The sequence below is a fragment of the Vanacampus margaritifer genome, chromosome 16 (assembly GCF_051991255.1).
Source record: "Vanacampus margaritifer isolate UIUO_Vmar chromosome 16, RoL_Vmar_1.0, whole genome shotgun sequence".
NCBI classification, from domain to species: domain Eukaryota; kingdom Metazoa; phylum Chordata; class Actinopteri; order Syngnathiformes; family Syngnathidae; genus Vanacampus; species Vanacampus margaritifer.
In genome coordinates this window covers 10,811,146-10,833,392 of record NC_135447.1, presented here as the reverse complement: position 1 = coordinate 10,833,392, position 22,247 = coordinate 10,811,146, and the positions used below count along the sequence as shown (strand labels likewise).

Genomic DNA, 22,247 nt, shown 5'->3' with positions numbered 1-22,247 from the left:
AGCATAGCCTCACGCAACAAATGGAACAGGAGGTGTGAGCACGGCACCCCAAAGACATCCTTCTCTGAGGGAAGGAGATGACGGACAGCAGATCGAACGCCGCTCCTTGTCTTTTTGCTTTTTGTTTGTTTGGCTCTTCTTGAGAAACCCTTTACATCAGGGTTCACCAATTCCGGTCCTCGAGGTCCGGAGTCCTGCAGGTTTTTAGATGTTTCCGCCCACTAGCACACCTGATCCATATAATCAGCTCATCAACATGCCTGATAACGATCCTGATCTTTAGTATCAGATGTGTTGGTAGGCGGAATCATCTAAAACCGGCAGGACTCCGGACATCAAGGACTGGAATTGAGGAACCCTGCTTTACATACTTTCATCCCACCTCACCTCTCTTTTTTATTCTAAGCAGCAGTGGGTGGATAACCTCCGGCCTGTGTTCTGTATAAGACTGCTTGAGAACCTTTAATCCAGCCTGTCATGCAATTGGACCCGGATCACTCTACTGCCTTTGAGACGGTGAAGCGTCTGACTCCAGTTCGTTGTTGGACTCTCTGGCACCGATCTAGTGGTTCCCTCACAGGTAGAGCTCTGTGTCGTCAAACACACCGTGAGCTCAAGATTTCTGCCCCACACGATGGTGAGGTCGTGTGGGGTTCCACAGGGCTCAATCCCTTGCCCAGTGCTCTTCACCGTCTGTTCACTTCTCCTGTGTCAGATCATGCAATTTCCTCCAGTTAAACAGCGGCAAAACTGAACCGGCCTCAACATTTCCTTCCCTTCCTTCATACATCCAATGTTTCAGATTTGAGTCTTGAATCTTCTTTTTGGCTGTCGCCTTCCCTTCCCGATTGGACAACCGCAAATCGCTCTTGCGGACCAAATGCAGTTGACGCCACGGCTGCATGTTGGTCCTGCATTCTTCTCTCTACTAACCTTCCAATGCTGAAGAGTTTAATGGCTGCTGTTGCGTAGGCGTCTTCCTTCAGTATCATCCTCCAGTGGCCAGGGTCAAAGGTCTTCGAAAGAAAGACGCCTTACTTATGATTATTTTTGCCTTTTTCGCAGCCCACACACACACACGTGCATCAGCTGTGCTGTAAAAGTTTATTCTCACCGCCACCGCCAAGCTGGGGGGGTGAATTAAAAGGCATGCTCAGTTATCACAAACCCCGTAGGAAGGAAGACTTTCTCACTTGACGAACACTCACTGAGGTTGGGTGTAAAGTCGGGCTTGTGGGCACAATGCGCTTAAATGTGTGTAAAAGTGTGTACGGGACACATAAAGGGACAAACAGACTTTAAAATAAAAGCTTCTTCATCTTGCATTGTAGAAGACAAATCACACTTTTATGTTGGGAGTGGGGGAGCTGCATACTTTTATTGTGTTGTAATTAAATATGAATTAACATATGAGTAATACTGAAAAAGCACAGTATGGTGGTCAGACTAGTGGTTAGCACATCTGCCTGACAGGCCAGACGTCTGAATATCAGCATCAACATGCGCACAAATAATACATGGATATGTATACATTTCAATATAACACTAATTATATCAAATGCATGTTTTAATACATCCATTCTGTACTCCAACTTCGACAGTCTTTGAGTGTGTGTGTGTGTGTGTGTGTGTGTGTGTGTGTGTGTGTGTGTGTGTGTGTGTGTGTGTGTGTGTGTGTGTGTGTGTGTGTGTGTGTGTGCGTGTGTGTCCTCGCTATGGGCCTGAAAAAAAAAAGAGCATATGGTGAGTCAGTGTGTAGGAGTGTTGGAGTGCCAGCATGCATGAGTGTGGGACGCTCGGCTGAGTGATGGCGAGGTTGTTGTGCCGCGCACCGCCAATAGGTGGCACTCTACACTTTTCTCACCCACACTCAGACAGGCCAGGAAAAACTAACTGCAACTTGCAGTTAAATTGGATTGAAGGCAATCAATCCATCTTTTTTTTTTTAAATGTTAATTAAAAAAAAAAAAAAAAAAAATTTTTACTGACCACAATAATTGATACTTGATGGGTGAACCACAAATGGGATTGTGTGAGTGACGACATCTCATTAAAGAGGCTTATAATTTCCCACATGACTCCACATTTTTCATTCACGCTTTGTAGTTTTTTTTGTCTTGAAGTCTACAGCAGCACTTTCCTCTCTCATTTTTCTACAAAGTGGGGCAGCAAAATACTGTTGACTTTATTGAACATTCTTGCGTTTGTTCAACGGGGAGCACAAATTGTTTTTCCGATGCTGTGGGAAGAAATAGTGGAGCTGCCGGAAGTGCAAACGCTTGCAAGGACTCCATGAAAAGAGTTATTGAAGTGCAGCTCGTTATCAAGTGTTTTTAATCCGAATTACAATGAGTGACAACATCAATATGTAATCATTGTGATAGCTCTGTCACAAAGAGATTTGAAACATAAACGTGCCAGTTCTCTCAATTAAATGGACTTTGTAACGTTTTACATAAACAAATCTAAACAAGCATGAAAAGGTCCGGAGGTGGTGCAAGTGTGCCAATATTCCCACCTAAAACAAAAAAAAACAAAAAGAAGGAAGTCAAAACGCACACGCCTCCGTCCTGATTTTTTTATTTTACTGTACATGTGAGGTCACAAGTCATTGCATGCGCCCACAGCAACCATTAGCATGAATAAATATCTCCTTAGCCCCGCCCCCTAACACCAGTGCAGAGGGGGCCAATTCCTTTTGCTGACAATTACAATGCTTTTAGGAGCCGTTTTGAAATGTCAGACCTGTTTGACGTCATGAAGACGTGGAGCTCAAATGTTTTTTCATTTTCATTCGCTTTACCAAAGTGCTGACAAATTGCTGACATCGCAAAATAATCCAAAATTGCCAAAACAATACAAATACAGAAATAATCAAATAATTATTCCAATTTAAAGTTAAAAAAATAAATGACAATTGATTGTGTGTGTATATATATATATATTGTAAATAACAATGATAATAACTAGGGATGGGCGAGTAGCGATACCAGCCACCGATACTAAAGGCACACAAAATCTGACATTGAATAAATCCTCCTCTGCACTAGTTGGCGCTGTGCTGTGGCAGCTGGACATATGGATGAATCATCGTCTGCTTCGGCAGGGAACTGGTCACTATGTTAAATGAATTTTTTTACATCAAAAGTACCGGAGGTATCGGTGAATATTCAGACTCAATACGCTACAAAAAAAGTGACATGGAACATCCCTAATAATAATAACACTTATTTGACAATGATGACGCCTTGTTAATAAAAATTGTACGCTGTATTTATCTGTTTTTTTTATATCAACCACAAACAAACAAGGTTAATTTTCTATTTTTATATAAATGTATGATTTAATATCTCAATTAAGTCAACTGAACAACTACTCTTTCCACAAGGAATAATACAAATATTGATGAGAATTAAAATTTATTTAGTTAATGTTCTGATTAGAATTCTAACGATTCGATGACTTTCTTGTCATTCTGCAACATTTCCATGAGACGCATCCAATAAAAGAATAATAGCGCATGTATTTTGATCACGTGATCTACACAGTAGACGTTCATCATCCATTCATCATGCCAACAGTTGCTGGCGTTAGAAAAATGATATGATTGTGATTGTTAGTCGTGAACTCTAGATTTTGAAGTCATCTCTAAAGGATTTCTATGAAATTATTAATAAGCATATATTTTGCTTAAGGTGCCTCGGCTTTTAATGAGGAAAAGCAACAACAACAAAAAAAGAGATGATGGATGTGCTGAGGCGGCGCACGTTGAGACGACGCAACATGTGGATTGCGCGTTTTGGCATTCTGCATAATTGATGAATCTGGGTTGAGCTTCTATTTTTCGCTCTTTGTTAAATGAGGACAAGAAGCCAGGAGCTGCCTTCTTAAATGAATCAGTTCACATCTGGCCAACACTTTTTACTCGATTAAAAAAAAAAGTGTAATCATTACATCCATTTTTCAAGAACAATGACAATCAAGTTGCTTAAATACAAACCATTTGGATCAACACTGTTTGTGTGTGAGTGTGCGTGCGTGCGTGCGACATATTTGATAGAAGTGTTTATTGTCATCCACTTCCAGCCCCCCCAAAATGATTGCATGCATCCATCCTGGCTTGCTTTTGACAAACATTGATTAGCATCCACTTGTGAGGCGGCGCATCTTGCACATTTCCAAATTTCAAACAATTTGCCTTAATTGCATGCATCGTTATCTACAAATAAAAATACACATGGAAAACGACAAGTGCTTGTTGACTATATTCAGCTCGTCTCTAATTTTGATTTTAATTGTCTTTGCCAGCCAAAACCTAGAAAGCGGAAGTCGGTCATTCCAGAATGTCCGTTTCAAGTGCGCAAAGCATCCGTGCTAGAAAATGTTTGATTTGATAGATGTTCCTTCACGTCCTCGCGGGGAGTCCGTCGGAAAGTCAAATCAGACAAGTGCAGGTGGATGTATGATTGGCAACACATGCAGAATGTCATCGAGTGAGCGAGTGCGGACATGCAAGACAAGATGAGCGCAATCTTCAGTCGATCCTTCCATCTGATTCCAAAGACACTTTGCTTTCTCGACATGCATCACACACACGCACACACGCACACACACACATTGAAAGGCCGATGAGACCAACGTTAACATCTTGTATGCATGTTTGCGTGCGTGCGTGCAGTTGCATGCGCGTGATGTCCACGTTGTGCGTGTTCACGCGCCGTCCCTGGAAAACAAGCAGAGCAAAAGCACAAATGTTCAATCCATTGGAATCCAGCACAGTAGATGTGCTACATTTCACTAGCAAGGCCGCATTTCATTCTTATAACTTTGTGGGACCCCCTCGTTTTCATTTCACTTTTAAGTTTTATGTTGCTGTTTTTTTCCTAGAGTGGTGCCAGTGCATGGTTGATACATAATAATAATAATAATGTCAGATAATTTTAAAGACCTATACAGTATGTCCCAAAAAATACCACCCCCCTTCAAATTGCATTACATGAACAGCATTCTTCTATTATTTTTTTCTATTTGTTCATAAATACTTTTTTTTTTCCTCGAACACGAAAATGAATTCAAAGAAATCAATCAATTGTTAATTGGCATCTGTCAAACGTGTGCCAACACATATCATTGATGTTGGAAAGGTAAGTTTGACCCATTTTGTTTGTCATTAGAGCTTGAATCCATAATTTTCATTACACAGCAAAAACATGCATGTTGAAAACAAAGAGAAAAAAAAAATCCAAATCCCAGGCATAAAGTGTGGTATTGGACTTGTTGAGTCATCGAGTATTCTTATTTGAGTGCAAGCAAATGAATGAATGAAATGAACGTGTGGCCACTTTTTCTCTGAAAGAAAATTGCAAGTGGCGCTGCTACATTTGGACTCCTGTCTATTGCAACTTTTCAGCTTGAATAATTCACAGAGTTTCCCCCAGTGTGCCATGCACGACCAACCTTTGCCATCATACGCCGGCCGGCACAAGCTGACTTCTTCCTCCTGATGATGTAAGAGCCTCGGCTCATTACAGGCCAAATTTCAAATGTTGTCAGTTTTGCCTGCTGGAAACTTTGTGTGAAAACTTCAGCTGTGTATTGCTCACACCTCCTCCTTCCTCCTCTTCCTCTTGACATGTCAGAGCAGGAGGAAGCTGACATCGCCGAGAGACATTTTCACTCGCCAATCTCATATGGCTGCTGGCAAAAATCTTTTTTTTTCCCCCCCAACTCTCTTTGTGCGTTCAGTTGTGCTGTTCATTGGACAAAGTTTGGTCCAACTCAGTGAGAATCAAACTTGAACTTATTTGCTGCTGCGGCTTCGGGTTGCTGGCACTAATTGAAAGTGTGCTCATGAATGACTGCTGTAAATATTTGTGTGCCAAATTCAAACAAAAATCAACAAAAAAAAGTAAAAAAAATGTATAATTCCATTTGTGTGGAGGCACTCAATGAAAGCAAGAAATAAACGTTCAAAGCAATAGGAAAGGTAATAAAACTTCACAAGTGGATAGACTCTTTTTAATAAAATTATTATTATTATTATTATTATTATAATAAATAATAATAATAATGATAATAATAAATAAATTAATTATAAATTAAATTATTATTAATAATAATAATAATAATAACTTTATTACAGACTCAAAAAGGTCCAGGTAAAAGCAAAAAAAAAACATAAAAAGAATATAAAAGACACATAGAAGAACTATTCCCTACACATTTAAAGTGCAATTAGTAAAAAACACTTAAAAAAAAACACAAATAAATAGTCAAAAGACCTCAGAGGAGACCAAATTTTGTACAAATACCGCGTAGTGCTCAATTTGATGCTAGTCAAAGCCATGATAATTAATTTGTTTAGCTGACATAAAAATGTATATTTAATTATTGTATCATATGAGTGTTGTTGTTTTTGTTTTTTTACATTATTTTTCAAGTCTTGAGCGTGCAACTCGAGCATTTTTGTGTAGCCGGCGCCCCGTTGCTTGAAATCTTTTTGCCGTAAGGAATTGTGGCAAATGTCCTTTGGTAAAGGTTGGTCAGGAGTATTTGTAGAATTTGAAGGATTTTATCCTCCAAGTACTTCCAGATCGTCTCGCTCGGATACGAGAGGGATATAAACTTCCGAGGCAAAAAGGTGAATTCGAAAAGGCAGCAGTGTAATACTTTTTCTTTGTCTTCCATTTCTTCTTCTACTTTCTTTTGGCAATTGGCAAATAATTGTGGTGCGCTACCGCCACCTTCTTTTGCATGTGGCATAAGCAGTCCTGGCAACTAATGTGACGTGTTGCCAGGTTAGCATGTGCCTTTTTACAGCACCAAAAGACATAATGACTGAGCAGAATTTGACCTTTGACACCCTTCTGTAGTTAGAAGCAGAACTCGTTGGCCACCACCGCAGTCGCTCATGAGCAAACGTCGCAGGACCGGCCAAACGATAATGCAATTTATAGTCTGAAAAATAGGCTTGTCATTTTTCCACATGATTCCTCCCTGAAAGGGATACTTGACTCATTGAGCCATTTTCAACAGTAAGAAGATCATATTTTGTCTAAAATGGGCTCTTTACACAAAATCATTACTTCCTGAACTCAGTACCACTCCTTCATTTTCCCGTCATTAATAATTAGACAAACTGATGAATCCAGGTGTGCCTGACCTCAGTAACCACGACGACAATGGCCAGACACACCTGGAATAATCAGTTTGTCCAATCGTGAAAGACAAGGAAATGAAGGAGTGGTATTGAGTTCGTCCTTATTTTTCCACGTGCAATTAATACCTCTAACAAAATAATTTAGCCACTTGCTGGTAACACCCAATCATGGGATTGGGTGATTGGCCATTCCTTCAGCACAGGTGATGTCATCTTGAGTTGACAGCAAGTGTGAAAATGTGTTTTTAACCCGTGGGCAGTATTTTATTTTGAAATGGCTTGGTCAGAACCAACAAAAAGCCAAAAAATGGTCACAATAACGCATATTAAGTTATCAAATTAATTGTGAACAAAATGTGAACTTTTTACTATTGAAAATGGTTCACTGAGTCAAGTATCTCTTCAAAGTGGATTAAAGGTCAAGATACAATACACACAATGAATGACGTGTTTTTGTACACCAGACCTGAGAGGTGTACTTACCAACCCTGCCCAAAAAAAATCAACTGGTCTGACCTCCTGGGGGTCTACTGTAAATGTAGGGACTGATGAATCACAATTTAATTTGAGGCAAGCGACTAATTCTTGAACGTTTGACCTCCGGGTTAGCAATCTGTCCTCTTTAGTGGAGGCTGCTACTAGTACACAATGAAGTGAGCAGATGGCTTCAAAGGCTGTTTCATGCTATAGTTGACTTGGCGACTCGACTTGGGCGGGACACTTGAACACGGGACCAACAAGGGACGGCCCACCGGCGGTGCGTGTGAAAGGCAGAAAAACAGGAAGCGACTTGATTGTGCTATCTTCGTCCAATTAGTAAAAGTCGGCCGTTCTCCACTTAAGCGTGAACTGCGCTGGTGAGAAAAGCAGCCGCGCGTGACAAATACGCGCCAACGTGCAGACAGAACAAGCGACGAGCCCCCTGGGGGGGGGGTCCACGTGCAGGCGAAGAGCGAATGATGGATAGGCTATCGTCGCTTGCTGGCGCTGCCTGTAATAAAACGATCATTACATCCAAGTTGCCACTTCAAATCCACACTTGGGAAAGAAAAAAAAAGAAGAGGGATGGACTTGAAGCAGCATTCAGTGATTTTGATTTACGAGCACCAAAAGGGAATAATTTTTTTCTTCTCAAGCTTGGCACTGATGGCCAATAAAGAGGACAGGCGCACACACGGGCACACGCGCACAACGTGCAGCCACCGGCGGGCGCATCCCACCAGCTGCGGCCCCTCATGGAAGGAAGCGTTTTCAGCAAATTTGTTTCCTTCACGTCCCCCTCTGAATGGCGCTATTCATGAAAGTCGCCTCCAGTCGCTCGCCGCTTTTACACACTTGCTCGCCTCCACCCCCCCGCAAGTCGCACAGATGTCAATCCACCTGCAAACAGACGCGGCTCTTCTGGTCCAGCTCATCCCTGCAGGAGGGCCCGCGCTAATAGAGGCCAACATACAAAAAGAAGATGGGGGGGGTCGATCTGTTGAATGCTTTTAGTCTGCTCGTGCCTAATGGAAGAGTTGAAGGCACGTTGACGTTAGGGTCGGAGGCTCAAATGTGTGGGCGGAGCCGTCGAGAAAGGCCCACGTGAATGGGAATGTATCGTCAGACCAAAACAAGGGCAGGCAAAAACTCTCTTGGGACCCTCCGCATCCTGCTCACCACCTCTTCCAGCTCATTCCCGCAGGTAGACGTTATACAACGATGTGCCTTATTAGGACAGCTGAGGTGGGGTACACCCAGGACTGGTCGCCAGCCAGGCAAATAGCCATTCACACTCGCATTTACACCGATGGAGTCTTTCATTACCCTAAGACGTGTGTTTTTTTGGAATGTGGGAGGAAGGCGGAGCACACGCAAGCCCACATTTTGTTGTGCAGGTGTTTCTAATGATGTAGCCAGTGGTAACAAATGTGACGGAATATTAACTAATTAAGAGATTAAGACATTGTCACAAATTCATTTTGACATCCACTCATGGCAACATTTGATTTCTGCATTTAACCCATCCGAGTAATTAGCATGGATCATTTAGCATTAGCGTTGATTACAAATGTGATAAACACCACATCCTTCCTTTCTGTCTAGTTTTGATCTAATCTATGTTTTTAATTTATTATTGGTCATGATTAATGCTTTAGCGCATTATGTATTTAATTGAGCGCGCACACACACACACGGGCTCTCTCTCTCATCGGTGTGAGTTCAAAATAAGCTCGATCAAAAGAAAACGCAAACGTGTTTAGTTATTTGATGGCGTTTGCTGTGAAGATAATTCAGGCGCAATCGATCACGATGTCAAGCAGGCGTGCAGTGCCGCTTTGGACTGGATAGTCTGCTTCGCGCCCGCAGCACCTCTGGGGACTTGAACTTGACTTGGGGCCGCCGGCTCTTTTATCACCTTCTTTATCCTTTTCAAAATGCGCTTTGCGTTTTCTCAATGCGCTCATATTGATTGAATGCAGGTTCACATACACAGTACACATACAGCAAACAAACACCATTATTGTTTATTTTGTCAGCTGTGTATCTACTGTATTTTACTGGAGAGAATGCAAATGCCTATATATATATATATATATATATATATATATATACTGTATATGTATATTTGTGTATATGTATACGTATATATACTGTATATATAGGAATTTGCATATTGATTTACCTCAAATGGGTTACTACTAGGGGAGTTAGAAAAAAATCGATTCGGCAATATATCGCGATATTACAGCACGCAATTCTTGAATCGATTCAATATGCGGCCGAATCGATTTTTAAACATAAATTTTTTATGGAAATATTCAACAAAACGTCTTACTTAGGGTTAGGATTCACACATTAAGCATGGAAGAATGTTATATTAATGGAACATTAAGCCTTATTATTTTATTTCAGTGCTGTTCAAACATGAAACAGACTGCAACCTGTTTGTTAAATGCAGTGGCTCAGTTATAAGCCTGAATTTTCCGATAAATAAAAACATTTTCATGCAAAATTTAGTTTACATGTCCAAGTTTACTGATTAGTATTTTCTAAATTTGAGTAAAAAAAAGAAAGAAGCGATAATCAATTTATAGATTTGTATCGGGATTAATCGGAATCGAATCGTGACCTATGAATCGTGATACGAATCGAATCGCCAGGTACGAGGCAATTCACACCCCTAGTTACTACTAACTTTTGCTGTAATAACCCGTCAAAGTCATAAAAAATCTAAAATCCAATTTGATCGTAATTATCCACACAAAATTCCCTTTTTCCTCACTTTTTCATATTCACTTTTTTGAAAACATCTCGTAGCGTACCAAGACTGCGGCTGCTGCTCTAACGCCGCCGTGTCAACCGATGGAAAGTTTTTCCTTTGAAGTTTAAAAGAACTTACGTTCACCTTCAGGATCCCTCGCCGTACACTGGCCAATGGCAGAGCTCAAGGTGTTTTTCGTTTTCCACTTTTGCAAAAAGTTTTAAATGCATCAATGTTGTGTCTTTCCTAGCAGCTAGCAAGCGCTAAGCTAACCACTGTGAGGGTTTGTCTCTTAACAACAAAGTTGACACAATGCCGAGATGGACTTTGTTGACTGGTTGCTTAACAGTTTAATAGAATTCTGATTAGCCAACGACACATTGCTGTATTCAAGAAAAGCAGGCATAGTCACCATTTTTACTCAATAAAGTCTTAGTACTTGGTTCCTTCCCACCGCTGCCATATGTCAAGTTCATGTGTTTCATTGAACATCTGTTTTATTTTTCCATTTTTAACCATAGATGACATCATGAGTCCAGAAGGACGAACACATGTACGTAAAAAGCCCCCCACCTCGATGCCGATATGATGCGGTTCATATACCGGAGGTGGGATAAACACACAAGCCTGTCATTCGAAACAGTTTTGCTCCTTTGAACAGCATGCAGGCTAAGCGTCAAAGCACACATTGAGCTGATGATGTTGCAACAGCCTCATTTCAGGAAAAAAAAAACATCCACATTGCTTTTGCCATAATGACACCATAAAACCTTGTGTCATGTTTCGGTTTTATGTGGAGTCTGATGTGAAAGGAAATGTGCTTTTCAAGACAGCGCCTGTAGGGAGGAAAGCATTTTTCTACATTGGATTTAGATGAAAGTCTCGCAGAAGCTTGTTGTGTGCGTGAGTGTACGCATTTGTGTACAGTTGCGCAATCCAGCGAGATTTGCAGGAGCTGCACTGCATCATCCTGAGAGCTCTTTCCACTAATATACTCGCCCTTTGGTGGAGCAGCAACACAATGAGAAAAGTGTAATTACTCTCTAACAGCATTCAAGCAGATTTACCTTCCTGGGATGAAAAAAATTATAGTTGCCATGGTAACCGAAATGGTGCATCCTGTATTTCTCTTGCTCTTCAACTCAACTTTAACAGGGAAAAAAAAAACTTAAGGTATTTATGACTCAAAAATAGCTCTTCTTGTATGTTGATGCAGCTGCAGTGTTTTTTGAGGTTTATTGCTTCTTAAAAGGAAAACTGAATTTGGTTGACATCTGGATCTGCGGAATTGATTTGCGATGTGAGTCACGATTTGATCACCAAATGATCACGATGAATATGCATCTATTCTTAATGCCGGTTTTCTCACTGAGTGATGAATGTTTCCGAAAGTGGCTGATGCTGTCCGGAATAAAAATGGACAGTCTAAGTCCCATCAATTGGTGTCATTCTCTTTTTTATTATTTAACTCCGATTAAATCAAATTTTTACCTGCGACCAAGGAATAAATAATAGTCATGGAAAAATGGTCATCTTACATCATACTTAATAAAACCAAAAAAACCTTCAGACACTTTTCATTGGTTTTGTTTTTTTTCTCATTTCAGTCACAATGGAACATAGTTTGTAACCACTGAATATGTGCAATATGAGTGGCAATATGTCCCCCTAGCCCCGCCCCTGAAATGTCTGCCAACCAATCACAGTACGTGAAATGGTTTCCTATTTTCAAGTCAGGGAATTGAGAAGAGATGTTGGCTGTGTATCGAAACCGGTTTGATCCTGTAGTTTTGTCATCCGCGATGAACAATAATATGGCTCCTCACAATTTATCACCATTCTCTATTAGAGAGTATTTATTTTTCTCAATCATTTGCGTTTTGAATCAAAAGGTCCTCCATGGACCAGAAAGTGGCCTGCTAAAATAAAGATGGACAAACACTTTTTTTTTTTTTTACTTTTCACAATGAGAGCAGTTCATTCCTTTGGAATTGGCCCGATAACGAACCAAACTATGGTCGCCGATATTGTTTGGCCACAATGGAACCATCTCGACTTGCCAGAAAATCAAAAATAGGGCAAATTCCAATCATCTTGCATCTTCAACATCGGCGGAGGTCCGTCCATCGCGACACTACTTAACTTCATGTAGGTTAATGTTGTTTTCCTACATGTAGTGTTACGTGCCCCATATAAAGTAGTTGCCTGTACATGTAACAGCAAATTCAGCTCCAGGGTGCAAGTCCAATTATAGAGCCCACTGGTGTTGACCTGTTTTTTTTTTCTCGTGTAGAAATGATAGTTAACCACTGTGCGTCACCGCTGTGAGCACTCTTCAGGCTCGTTTCTTAAAAGCCATATGGTGACTAATTAGCGAGGAAAACGTAGGAGTAATCAATTCCGCTCCGAGGTGAAGACAATGCATGCTTGGAAGAAACACAAATGCTTATCGGAGATGGAGACGCATGCAAAACACAGCAGCGGCTGCTTTCTTCACATTTAGCAAGAGGCAGTTCCGTCAAATGGTCCCAGCACCGGTGAGAAAAATAGCAAGCATGCCGTGTGTTCACCTGGTCATCTCCATGGTGTCCTTGGTAAGGTACACAATCCAGTAGACCAAGTTGAAGGCGCCGAAGGAAAGCGGGAAGAGGATGCGAGAGTATTTGTCGATGATGCTGGTGCCGGTCAGGACGTTGTTGTCCGGCACGGCGGAGCCTTGCTGCAGGAAGGCCTGGGCGCTGACGGGCGGGTTGGGGAAGGTTTTGGCCGGCCGCTCGAAAAGGGGCGCCGAGTTCATCCTCTTCTTCAGCACGTTGCTCGCATCCGCCTTGGAGGGAAGACGGAAATTCACGTTAACGGGAGTCCAAGCGTGATGTAACCCAAAAACTCTTCCGCAAGAGGCATCAATACAATATTAATAGTTGTATTATTAGTTATGGAATGAATAAAATATCTGAACATCTGGGAGCTTAAAAAAAAAAGTCAAAAGACACCCTAATGATGTTATCCAGCCAAGAATAACAAGAAGCCTTTCTTTTCTTTGGTCCTTCCTCGGGTCTCCTGACGGCCTCACGACTCTGGCTGGAAGTGTTCGGTTTAGGTGAACGGAATGGGATTTTTTTTAATAGGTTTTAGGTGAACTAATGAATACACACACACACTCGCACGTACGCACGCACATACACATACTCACCCACATACAAAAAAAAAAAAGAGAGAGCAATGATGATATGTCAAATCGGTCAAATTACCGAATGAACAATACTGAGCTCTCCAGAAAAAGAAAAAAAAAGGAAATTCACGTTATCGGGAGTCTAGCGTGATGTAACCCAAAAACTCTTCCGCAAGAGGCATCAAAAGTCAAAAGACACCCTAATGATGTTTTCCAGCCAGCTTTTGGTTTGATTGCGTGCGTGTGTGGACGTAAAGACTTTTGTTTCAAATATTAGTCAGCAGCTGACAAGAAGCCTTTCTTTTCTTTGGTCCTTCCTCGGGTCTCCTGACGGCCTCACGACTCTGGCTGGAAGTGTTCGGTTTAGGTGAATGGAATGGGATTTTTTAATAGGTTTTAGGTGAACTGATGAATACACACACACACTCGCACATACACATCCTCACCCACATACAAAAAAAAAAAAAAAAGAGAGAGCAATGATGATATGTCAAATCGGTAAAATTACCGAATGAACAATACTGATCTCTCCAGAAAAAAAGAAAAAAAGAAGGAAATTCACGTTAACGGGAGTCTAGCGTGATGTAACCCAAAAACTCTTCCGCAAGAGGCATCAATACAATATTAATAGTTGTATTATTAGTTATGGAATGAATAAAATATTTGGACATTTGGGAGCTTAAAAAGAAAAGTCAAAAGACACCCTAATTATATTATCCAGCCAGCTTTTGGCTTGATTGCGTGCGTGTGTGGACGTAAAGACTTTTGTTTCAAATATTAATCAGCAGCTGACAAGAAGCGCAACAAAGGGAATAAATGATGTTTGTTTATTTCCGAGGGACATTTTTGAGGAGGGAGAGGAGAGAAATCCAAACGTATTGACACGTGCTTATCAGCATGCCTCATCAAGTTTGAGTCAAGCAAGTGCGTGCTCCGCACACGCGTGTGGCGTGCTCGGAGAGAACAAGCAAAGTACTTGTGGGAATTGGGTCAAAAAACAGCATGTTTCCAGCAGATAGTCAGCGTGAGAGCCAGACTGCCAGCCAGCGCAATAATCCAAAGGGAACAGCACGGAATCTTTACCTGCACTCGCCCAGAAATACAACTAACATTCAGCTACCACATTATCTCCGTCCACTCCGAGCGCATACGATAACATCGCAGCAAAAGTCAAATCCATACACGCTTGTAGAAGGAAAAGTTGGTGTCGAGAAAGTATTGTTGTTGTTGTTATGCAACTCAAGTGAGAGACTCAGAAGGCCCCATGTAGGATTGCAGTCTAGGATGTAGCCCCCTCTCGCCTTAAATCAGCGATACCACATAGTACGACAGGGGTTCTAGAAGTCTTCCCTGTGGGACACCTTCCAACATTTCGTGGCCATTTAAGACTCTAAATTTACTATAACTGTGAATGTGAGTGTCAGAGATGAGAAGTAACAATGTACAAACACTTCCTGAGTATTTATTTTTTAGACTACTTTTTAATTTTATCTATTACTTTTTAACATGAGTAGGATATCTAGGTTGGTACTTTTGTTTATAAGTGCACGAAAAACGACCTGGAAGAAAAAGCAGCCGTCAATGTTTTTTGGCTCCGCCAATCATACAAGGCGTTACACACGGTCCCCTACAACCCAGCTGGTGATTGGTTACTTTTACCAATTTTTTTTCTACACAAGTAAATATACTTTTACTCAAGTAGAGAATGTCAGTACTTTTCCCATCACTGCTATCTGTGCCCTGCGATTTGATGGCAACCGGTCCAGAGTCTACACCACCTCTCACCCAAAGGCTGCTGTGATAGGCTAACCCCAATTACCCTGGAGAACCCAAGAACTCTTTTCTTCTTTGGAAAATTATGAATTATACATTAAATGACTGCTATAAGTTCACTGAACACCAAAATATATGTTTTTTAAATTTTAACCCTTTATTCCCTAATTTAGCATTAGGGCGAAATTTGACCCTTTTGGGATTTAGGGGAATCATTTCGAAAAATCAGAATAACAAAAACTGTCAGTAAACTATTTAGAATTTAAGAAAATAATCAATCAAATACACAGCTACATTGAACAATATAATTTTTTTGTTTTATTTGTTGCATTTTAGAACTGGATTTTGAATGTACAAACACACTTTGGCCAATGGAAACAAGAACACAGGGACAAAATCACTGCTGGAAAAAAAAAAGGTCTTTGTTATTTGAGTAGGAGAATTTATAGGGGCCAAATTTGACCCCGTGGGTTCTCCAGGGTTAAAACAAGAACAATAAAAAAATGTGAAAAATGATAAGAACCCCTCTTTTGAAATGAAAGGTAAAACTTCATATAAAAAAATATTTAAAAAATAATATTTTCTATTATTCCATTGCATCTCATTTGTCTAAATGAGCCTTCTTTGAGGATGAAGATCTGTCGATTTATTTTTGGGTGCCATGTGACGCTTTCGTTCATTTTATCACCAGTCTGTGCATCAATTCCACCACATGGTGCGTGAGTGCGTGTGTGTGTGTGTACTATACATGGCAACAGATCCCATAGAGAGGCTTTTTTTTCTGATAATGACACACTAGCTTGGTTGGTTTCTCGCTGGTCAAATCCAAGCGGGATACGCTCCTCTTGATCCTCGGCTCTATATTTTTACACACACGCTGGCACGGCACAGATGGTCACTTACTATTGGACAAGCGAATGTATTGTTTGGGTATGTGTAGTGTACGTGCGGGGGTGGTTGCAATCGATATGCAAATGTTTTTGTGTGCGTAGGTGTGTATGAAATGAGGTTAGAGTGGCCGCACATTGGCAAAATGTGTGGTTTGGGAATGGGTTCATAGGAGGACGTCCGAGTGGGTGGCGAGTGGGCGTAAAAACACGCTTGTGGGAAGTTGCATTTTTTTTTGTACAGTATGTAAATACAGGCTATTTTGTACAGAAATGGTAAAGAAACAGGTTCAATACCGTCATTTGAAAAAGAATGCACTTAATTGGTGACAGTAGCCACACTCGCTGGGCACTTGATTATCTTCATATTGAGAGGCATTCGTAACATTTGACTCACTTCATAAAAGGATCGGCCGGTATCACAAATGATGTCAAGTGAAAATAAATTTTAAATGGAATCAAACAGTACAATTATGGAGAATTGCACTGAAGAGGGCGAGAACAAAATGTTTACAACATGTCATAAACTCCACACTTTAATTGAGCAGAAAGATTTTTTTTTACGTGCTTGGTAGGTGCTTCTGTTTTGGTTAGCTGAGTCCTAATAGATTCCAGCAGTTAATGCCTTACTGCCTCGTTACTGTGTGAATTCCAGCGTAGTGGATGATGCATGGATAATTGGGGAACTTATTTTATTAGATGATTACTATTTGAGGGGGAAAAATATATGACACAATGCTTACTTACGCATTATAATTGTACAACCAAGAGTTGTTAATCTTGTAAGCAATGTTGTCGCCGCCAAAGACAAAGTAGAATCTGCCATTTTATCAGGCTGTTTTTCCCAGATTGATGCTGATGCACCATTTTGAAATTTTGTGGGATTTTATATTATGTGTTCGTTGCTCAAGAACTGATTTTTTTTTCCAAAGTGGTGTCCCAGATACTGTAAGGGCCTGAATCTGTCCTGACGTTCCTTTTTTTTTTTTTTTGCATTAATTATGTCAGAATAAAGGCTGTCCCGATTGGAAGGCTCCTTCAAATCCAGCTACCATAAGGGGCCTGCTTTCTTTCTTTTTTTCCCTTCCAGAATGCATTGCTACTATACATAAAAGCCACTCACATCCCATGATTATTTTGTCTGCCCCTGACCATTCCTAAAAATATTTTTTCATACGTCAGCACAAATCACGAATTGTATTTTTTATTTTTTCAATTGATACTGGAAGAGCATCTTGTGCTGACATCCTCTGGGAATTATTTGTGACGTTTCTTTTTGCAGCATATCGCCTAGCAACAGAACCTATGCTAGGTTTTACATTCCGACCTATGATGGGCACATTTCGGATCAGTTTGACACGACCCTATTGGGACGCATTACTAATCAATACCAGACTGGCATGAAATGTGAGTCCACATAATTCATCGGAATTTTAATCCAAATGCTTTTTTATTTTACTCTTCCCTGTCCAAGAATGCATCTCGATAACAAGACAACCCAAAAAAGTTTGAACGCGATCCCTTCCCCTTAATTATCTAGCATTACCTGCTCCTTGTCAAAAAATAAATGAATAAAAATCCCTCATTTCCTGCGACGGTTCTCTACCTTGCAGCCATCACAAGTCGTCATGTTAAAAATCGTGACAGCTATTTCTACCCGCGGTGGCATGCTATTTTTCTCGCTTTCTTTTCATTGCACTCCTACATATTTTGGTGAAAGCAGTCATTTTCCATCAAGCCTCCCTCCCACTCAGCTCTTTTAACCGCAACTCTCTTACGCACACGAGACAAAAACAAACCCCTGCTAGCCCCCCTCCGCACATCCACTGTAACTGTAACTGTTTGTTTGCATCTCGGACCAGGCTGACTCTCCCTTCGCATCCCGCTGGATAGTCCCTTAATCTATGGCTCTTACATAATCTGCAGCAGCAGCGTCATTCACCGGGGCCACTACTGGCTGTGTTTCCTCATGTCACTCTCTGTGATGATCACACACTAACAGGGCAGCCGGAAAAGGAGAGGAGGATGGATACTGGGGCGAGATGAATAGATAAGTCACTTTAGAAATGGATGAGCGCGTTGTATGGATGCGGGATGCATAATGCTCCGGATTAAGCCGGCGAGCGAGTGCATATAGAAGCAAAGCGTGTATATGTGTTGGAGGGTGTGAGGCAGATTATGCGGGGATGCTCGCTCCTGAGTGGAAGTGGATGAAGTGGAGATAGCGGGCTTTAAATGCATGCATGGCCAGAGTATGAAGGACAAATAAACGCTAGTAGAATCAAGTGTGTCCATAACGAGCGGCGCAATTACTTGGCAAAGAAACATGAAGAAAAGTTCAACTGCTCAAAACTCGAAAATTTTGTGTGATTGCGCGGCAAGCTTGTCATGAATTTCTTATGACGGAGGTGGGTGTGTGAATTCAACGACAACAATAATCGGAACGCCTGCACAATCTCATCTTTAGAAACAATACTGCCTTTACAAAGACAAGCAACAACCTCCGGGTGATGAAAAAACGGCAGCTCTTGAAAGCCGGCTGCGCCTTTTACTTTGCGCCGGTCCCACATCGTAACATTGGAAGCCAGAAAAAAGAAGAGAAAAAATTAAAAAAAATAATAATTAAAAATAAATAAATAAATAAAAATAAATAAAAATAAAAATAAAAAAGGAAATATTCCAAGCAGAAAAAATCAGTTTGCATTGGATCTGACGGGCGACCGCAACATGAGGCTCGTAGGACTACGTTTCCCATCATTCTTAGACACGGAAGCAGGAAGTAGTTCAAGTTCCTGTCTGATGGGGCTCAGGTGGCACCGTCGTTTGCCTACGGTGCAGGTTGGCGTGGGTTTTCGCTTCCCAGGTTGGGAGACCGTGTTTGTATGTGTGCGAGTTTGTGTAAGTGTGTGAAGAAAAAAAAAAAAGGTCCAGTCTCATGAAAACACGCCTGGTAGCGATTAAATTCAGATGAGAATGAGAAAGTGAATGTGAAAGTAAATAGGAAGGCATTTAACAGTTAAATTGGCTTGTCATATGAATTGCCATGACAGCTGTGCGATTGGCATACACGTGGCCCAAACGGTTGGACGACTGGACTACAATAACACATCCGAGACGCCGGGATGGTAGCTGCGTAAAAGTGCGACAAAACAAAGGGGCTGGCAAAATCTTGGGACCTGAGACACAAAGTTTACGGTTAATCCAGGATGTCTGTTCATCCTAACTAAATCCCCAAATCTTCTTCAGTTTTTCAACATTTGTAGTAAAAATGGATTGTCATCTTCTAAACATAAGACCGTCACCAGCCCGAGAGCTCTGTTACATAATCAGCTAGCTAATAAGCTAGTAGTTCACCACCTACTCTACTGAGGCTAGAAACCACCCTCAGCATATTTCCACGCAGTTATATACCACTGCTTCTTTTTCTTTTCTTCCCAAACGACGCCTCTCCACAGAGTCTTGTGGAACTCGTTTTGTGGAACTGGATTTTTACCAACCAAGTAGAGATGCTCCAAACGATCGGCCACCAGTCATGATCGGACGATATTTGTGCAAAAGTACGTGATCGGAATATTTGATCAAAACCTTTTTAGTCCCGATCAAAAATCCAATCACCCGCAGCTCATGATTCGCAGCCTGCCAGACCGGCCTCAGGGCAGTTGCAGAAACTCTCTCGTCCCCCTCCCCCCTATAAACAAACATGTCGTCGGTTCGAAAGCGATGTAAAGTTTGCCGCCTGTAATGATTGCCATGAAAAGGAACATGGTCAAAAGTTTCAACACCACTCATTTTATCATTATCATCGTCATCATTATCCAGTGTAAGTTTTACAAATGATATATGGAGCTCGGATGTCAGTCTTGTGTCGATGTTGAGTCTAACAACTTTCTTTCGCAAAGCTGTTCTACATGTCAGAGAGTTCGTCGGCTCGCATACTGCGTCAGCTTTTATGTTTGAAGCATTGCATGGCATTGAGCCTATGGAAATGCTGCTCATTATTTTGTCCTCGTCTAAAACAAACGCACTTTAAGATTTGCTTTATTATTTATTTTATGAATCATAAAAACGTTAATAGTGGTTCCCCCCTCCCGCTGTCCCCTCTCATTGATAAATGCACAAGATTGTTTGACTAAGCCACGTTCCTGGGTAGCGTCAATTTAGGAACTTATTGAAAAGTTATTTGAATGAAGTCTGCATGTGACTTTTTTTTTTTTTTTTACCTTATTATATTGTGAATCATGCAACGTTTATGTGGCATAGTTGAGACCGCTGATTATTTCAACCTGTTAAAGATTTGTTATTAAAAGGTGGTAAATTTAAATTTTTCTGTTATTTTGAATAGTTTTTTAGTTATAGTTATTATAATATATATATATATATATATATATATGTATATATAGTTATTTTTTGACTGAATAAATAAATACTGTTTTTGTCTCAAATTAAGGTGATTATATGGTTGCTTTTTTTCAGATAATAAAGCTAATGGCACTCATTCACTATAAATAAATTGAAAAAATAATTACAGATAGTCAATGTTATCGAATCGGTATCGGCCAATCTTACTCACAGATGATCGGTATCGGCAGAATAAAACCCTGATTGGAGCATCCCTACAACCACCTGACCACCTGCCCAGCCCAGCAACCAATCAGACAACCAACACACCAGCAAGCAAACAGACAGCCAAGCAAGCAACAAATCAACCAAACACACATGCAGTATACAGCACACACTGCATATCAAAACACAAACTCTTGCCCAGCCTAAATAATGAATCTGGATTAGACCTCAATTTACCTTTCTGCTGCTAAATAGGTTTAAAACCAACCCTTTGTTTTTAATAACAGATTCAAATGCATACATTAAGTGTGAGAAATGATTTTCTGGCGTACTGTTAGTAGGTTTCCGATTGGTCATGTGAGACACTTACCGAGGAGAGCTCTCCATCATTTCCTGCGCTGGCAGCCGGAGTAGCAGCTGCAGCTGCGGCCTCTTGAGCCGCCGTCTTCATGGCCGCCGCCTTGCGTAGCTCCCGGTTGGCTTGCAGCGTGGAGAAGTAGTTGACAGCCGCAAACTCGATGAGGGCGGAGAAGACGAAGGCGAAGCAAACGGCGATGAACCAGTCCATGGCTGTGGCGTACGAGACTTTGGGGAGGGAGTGGCGGGCGCTGATGCTGAGCGTGGTCATGGTCAACACGGTGGTGATACCTGTGGGCGGAAGTTAGCATTCAGGTTTCCATGTCAACGATTCATGACATTACTGAATCTCCCTATGAGACTGCTTTGGTAAATCACCGGGACGTCAGACCAGGTGGCATTTGGGCTCAGTGTGATGTGCCAAAATGTCACTTCAGGGGAAGCTCATCTCGTAATATCCCGTGCACTGACCGCACTGTGCCCAGCACAGTAACACAGGCAATTTGCGCACACGGTGGCGACTGCTACTGAGAGTGATGACCAGACACAAGCCAAAATGCATTTTGAAGCTGGAATGCACAGATATCCAGTTGAATTAACCAAGCACGTCTCAGTTTCCACTCAAGCAGGTGGTTGTGGGTTTGGTCCTCTGCTCCCTAAATTGTTACCATGTCAATGTATCCCGAGAAAGACCCAGTTGGTCCTCCATCATCAGTGTGAATAAATTCCTATCAAAAAAAGTGTGAATGAAGTGAGCATCTTAAAGTGCTTTGAGTCCCTTAAAGGTACTGAAGAGAGTCTTCTGGTCTTCTTTCTGCTGATTTAGTTATAACTGTTTTAATTTATTTATTTCCTCAGTAGAACTTTTATCTGTGGATGTGTCTTTGTAAGTGCTGTCGCAATTTCTGCTTGTGTCGTCATGTCTGAAGGACCTCGTCTGTTTCCACATCAATGGACCAGTGTCTGTGGTTGAAGTCAATGTGTATTGGATGATATGCTGTAAAAGTCTTATCTACTTCCGGCTGTCGTCATGTGTATTGAACTCATGGCTGGGGGCTGTTTCCTGGGCGTTCGGGGGTTTTGGAATACTGC

At 41.2% G+C, this 22,247-nt stretch overlaps 1 protein-coding gene across 1 annotated transcript in view; it reads right to left on the bottom strand.

Moving 5' to 3' along the window:
* Positions 1-1,358: 1,358 nt before the first annotated feature.
* Positions 1,359-22,247, bottom strand: part of gabra6b (gamma-aminobutyric acid type A receptor subunit alpha6b) — a 30,691-nt gene continuing 9,802 nt past the window's right edge. The window contains exons 8-10 of the mRNA XM_077547259.1: positions 21,169-21,446; positions 12,974-13,230; positions 1,359-4,723 (exon numbers count right to left, since the gene is read on the bottom strand). Of these exons, the coding sequence (XP_077403385.1) occupies positions 4,711-4,723; positions 12,974-13,230; positions 21,169-21,446 (548 nt within the window). The 3' untranslated portion in view covers positions 1,359-4,710. The remainder of the gene's footprint in view (positions 4,724-12,973; positions 13,231-21,168; positions 21,447-22,247) is intronic.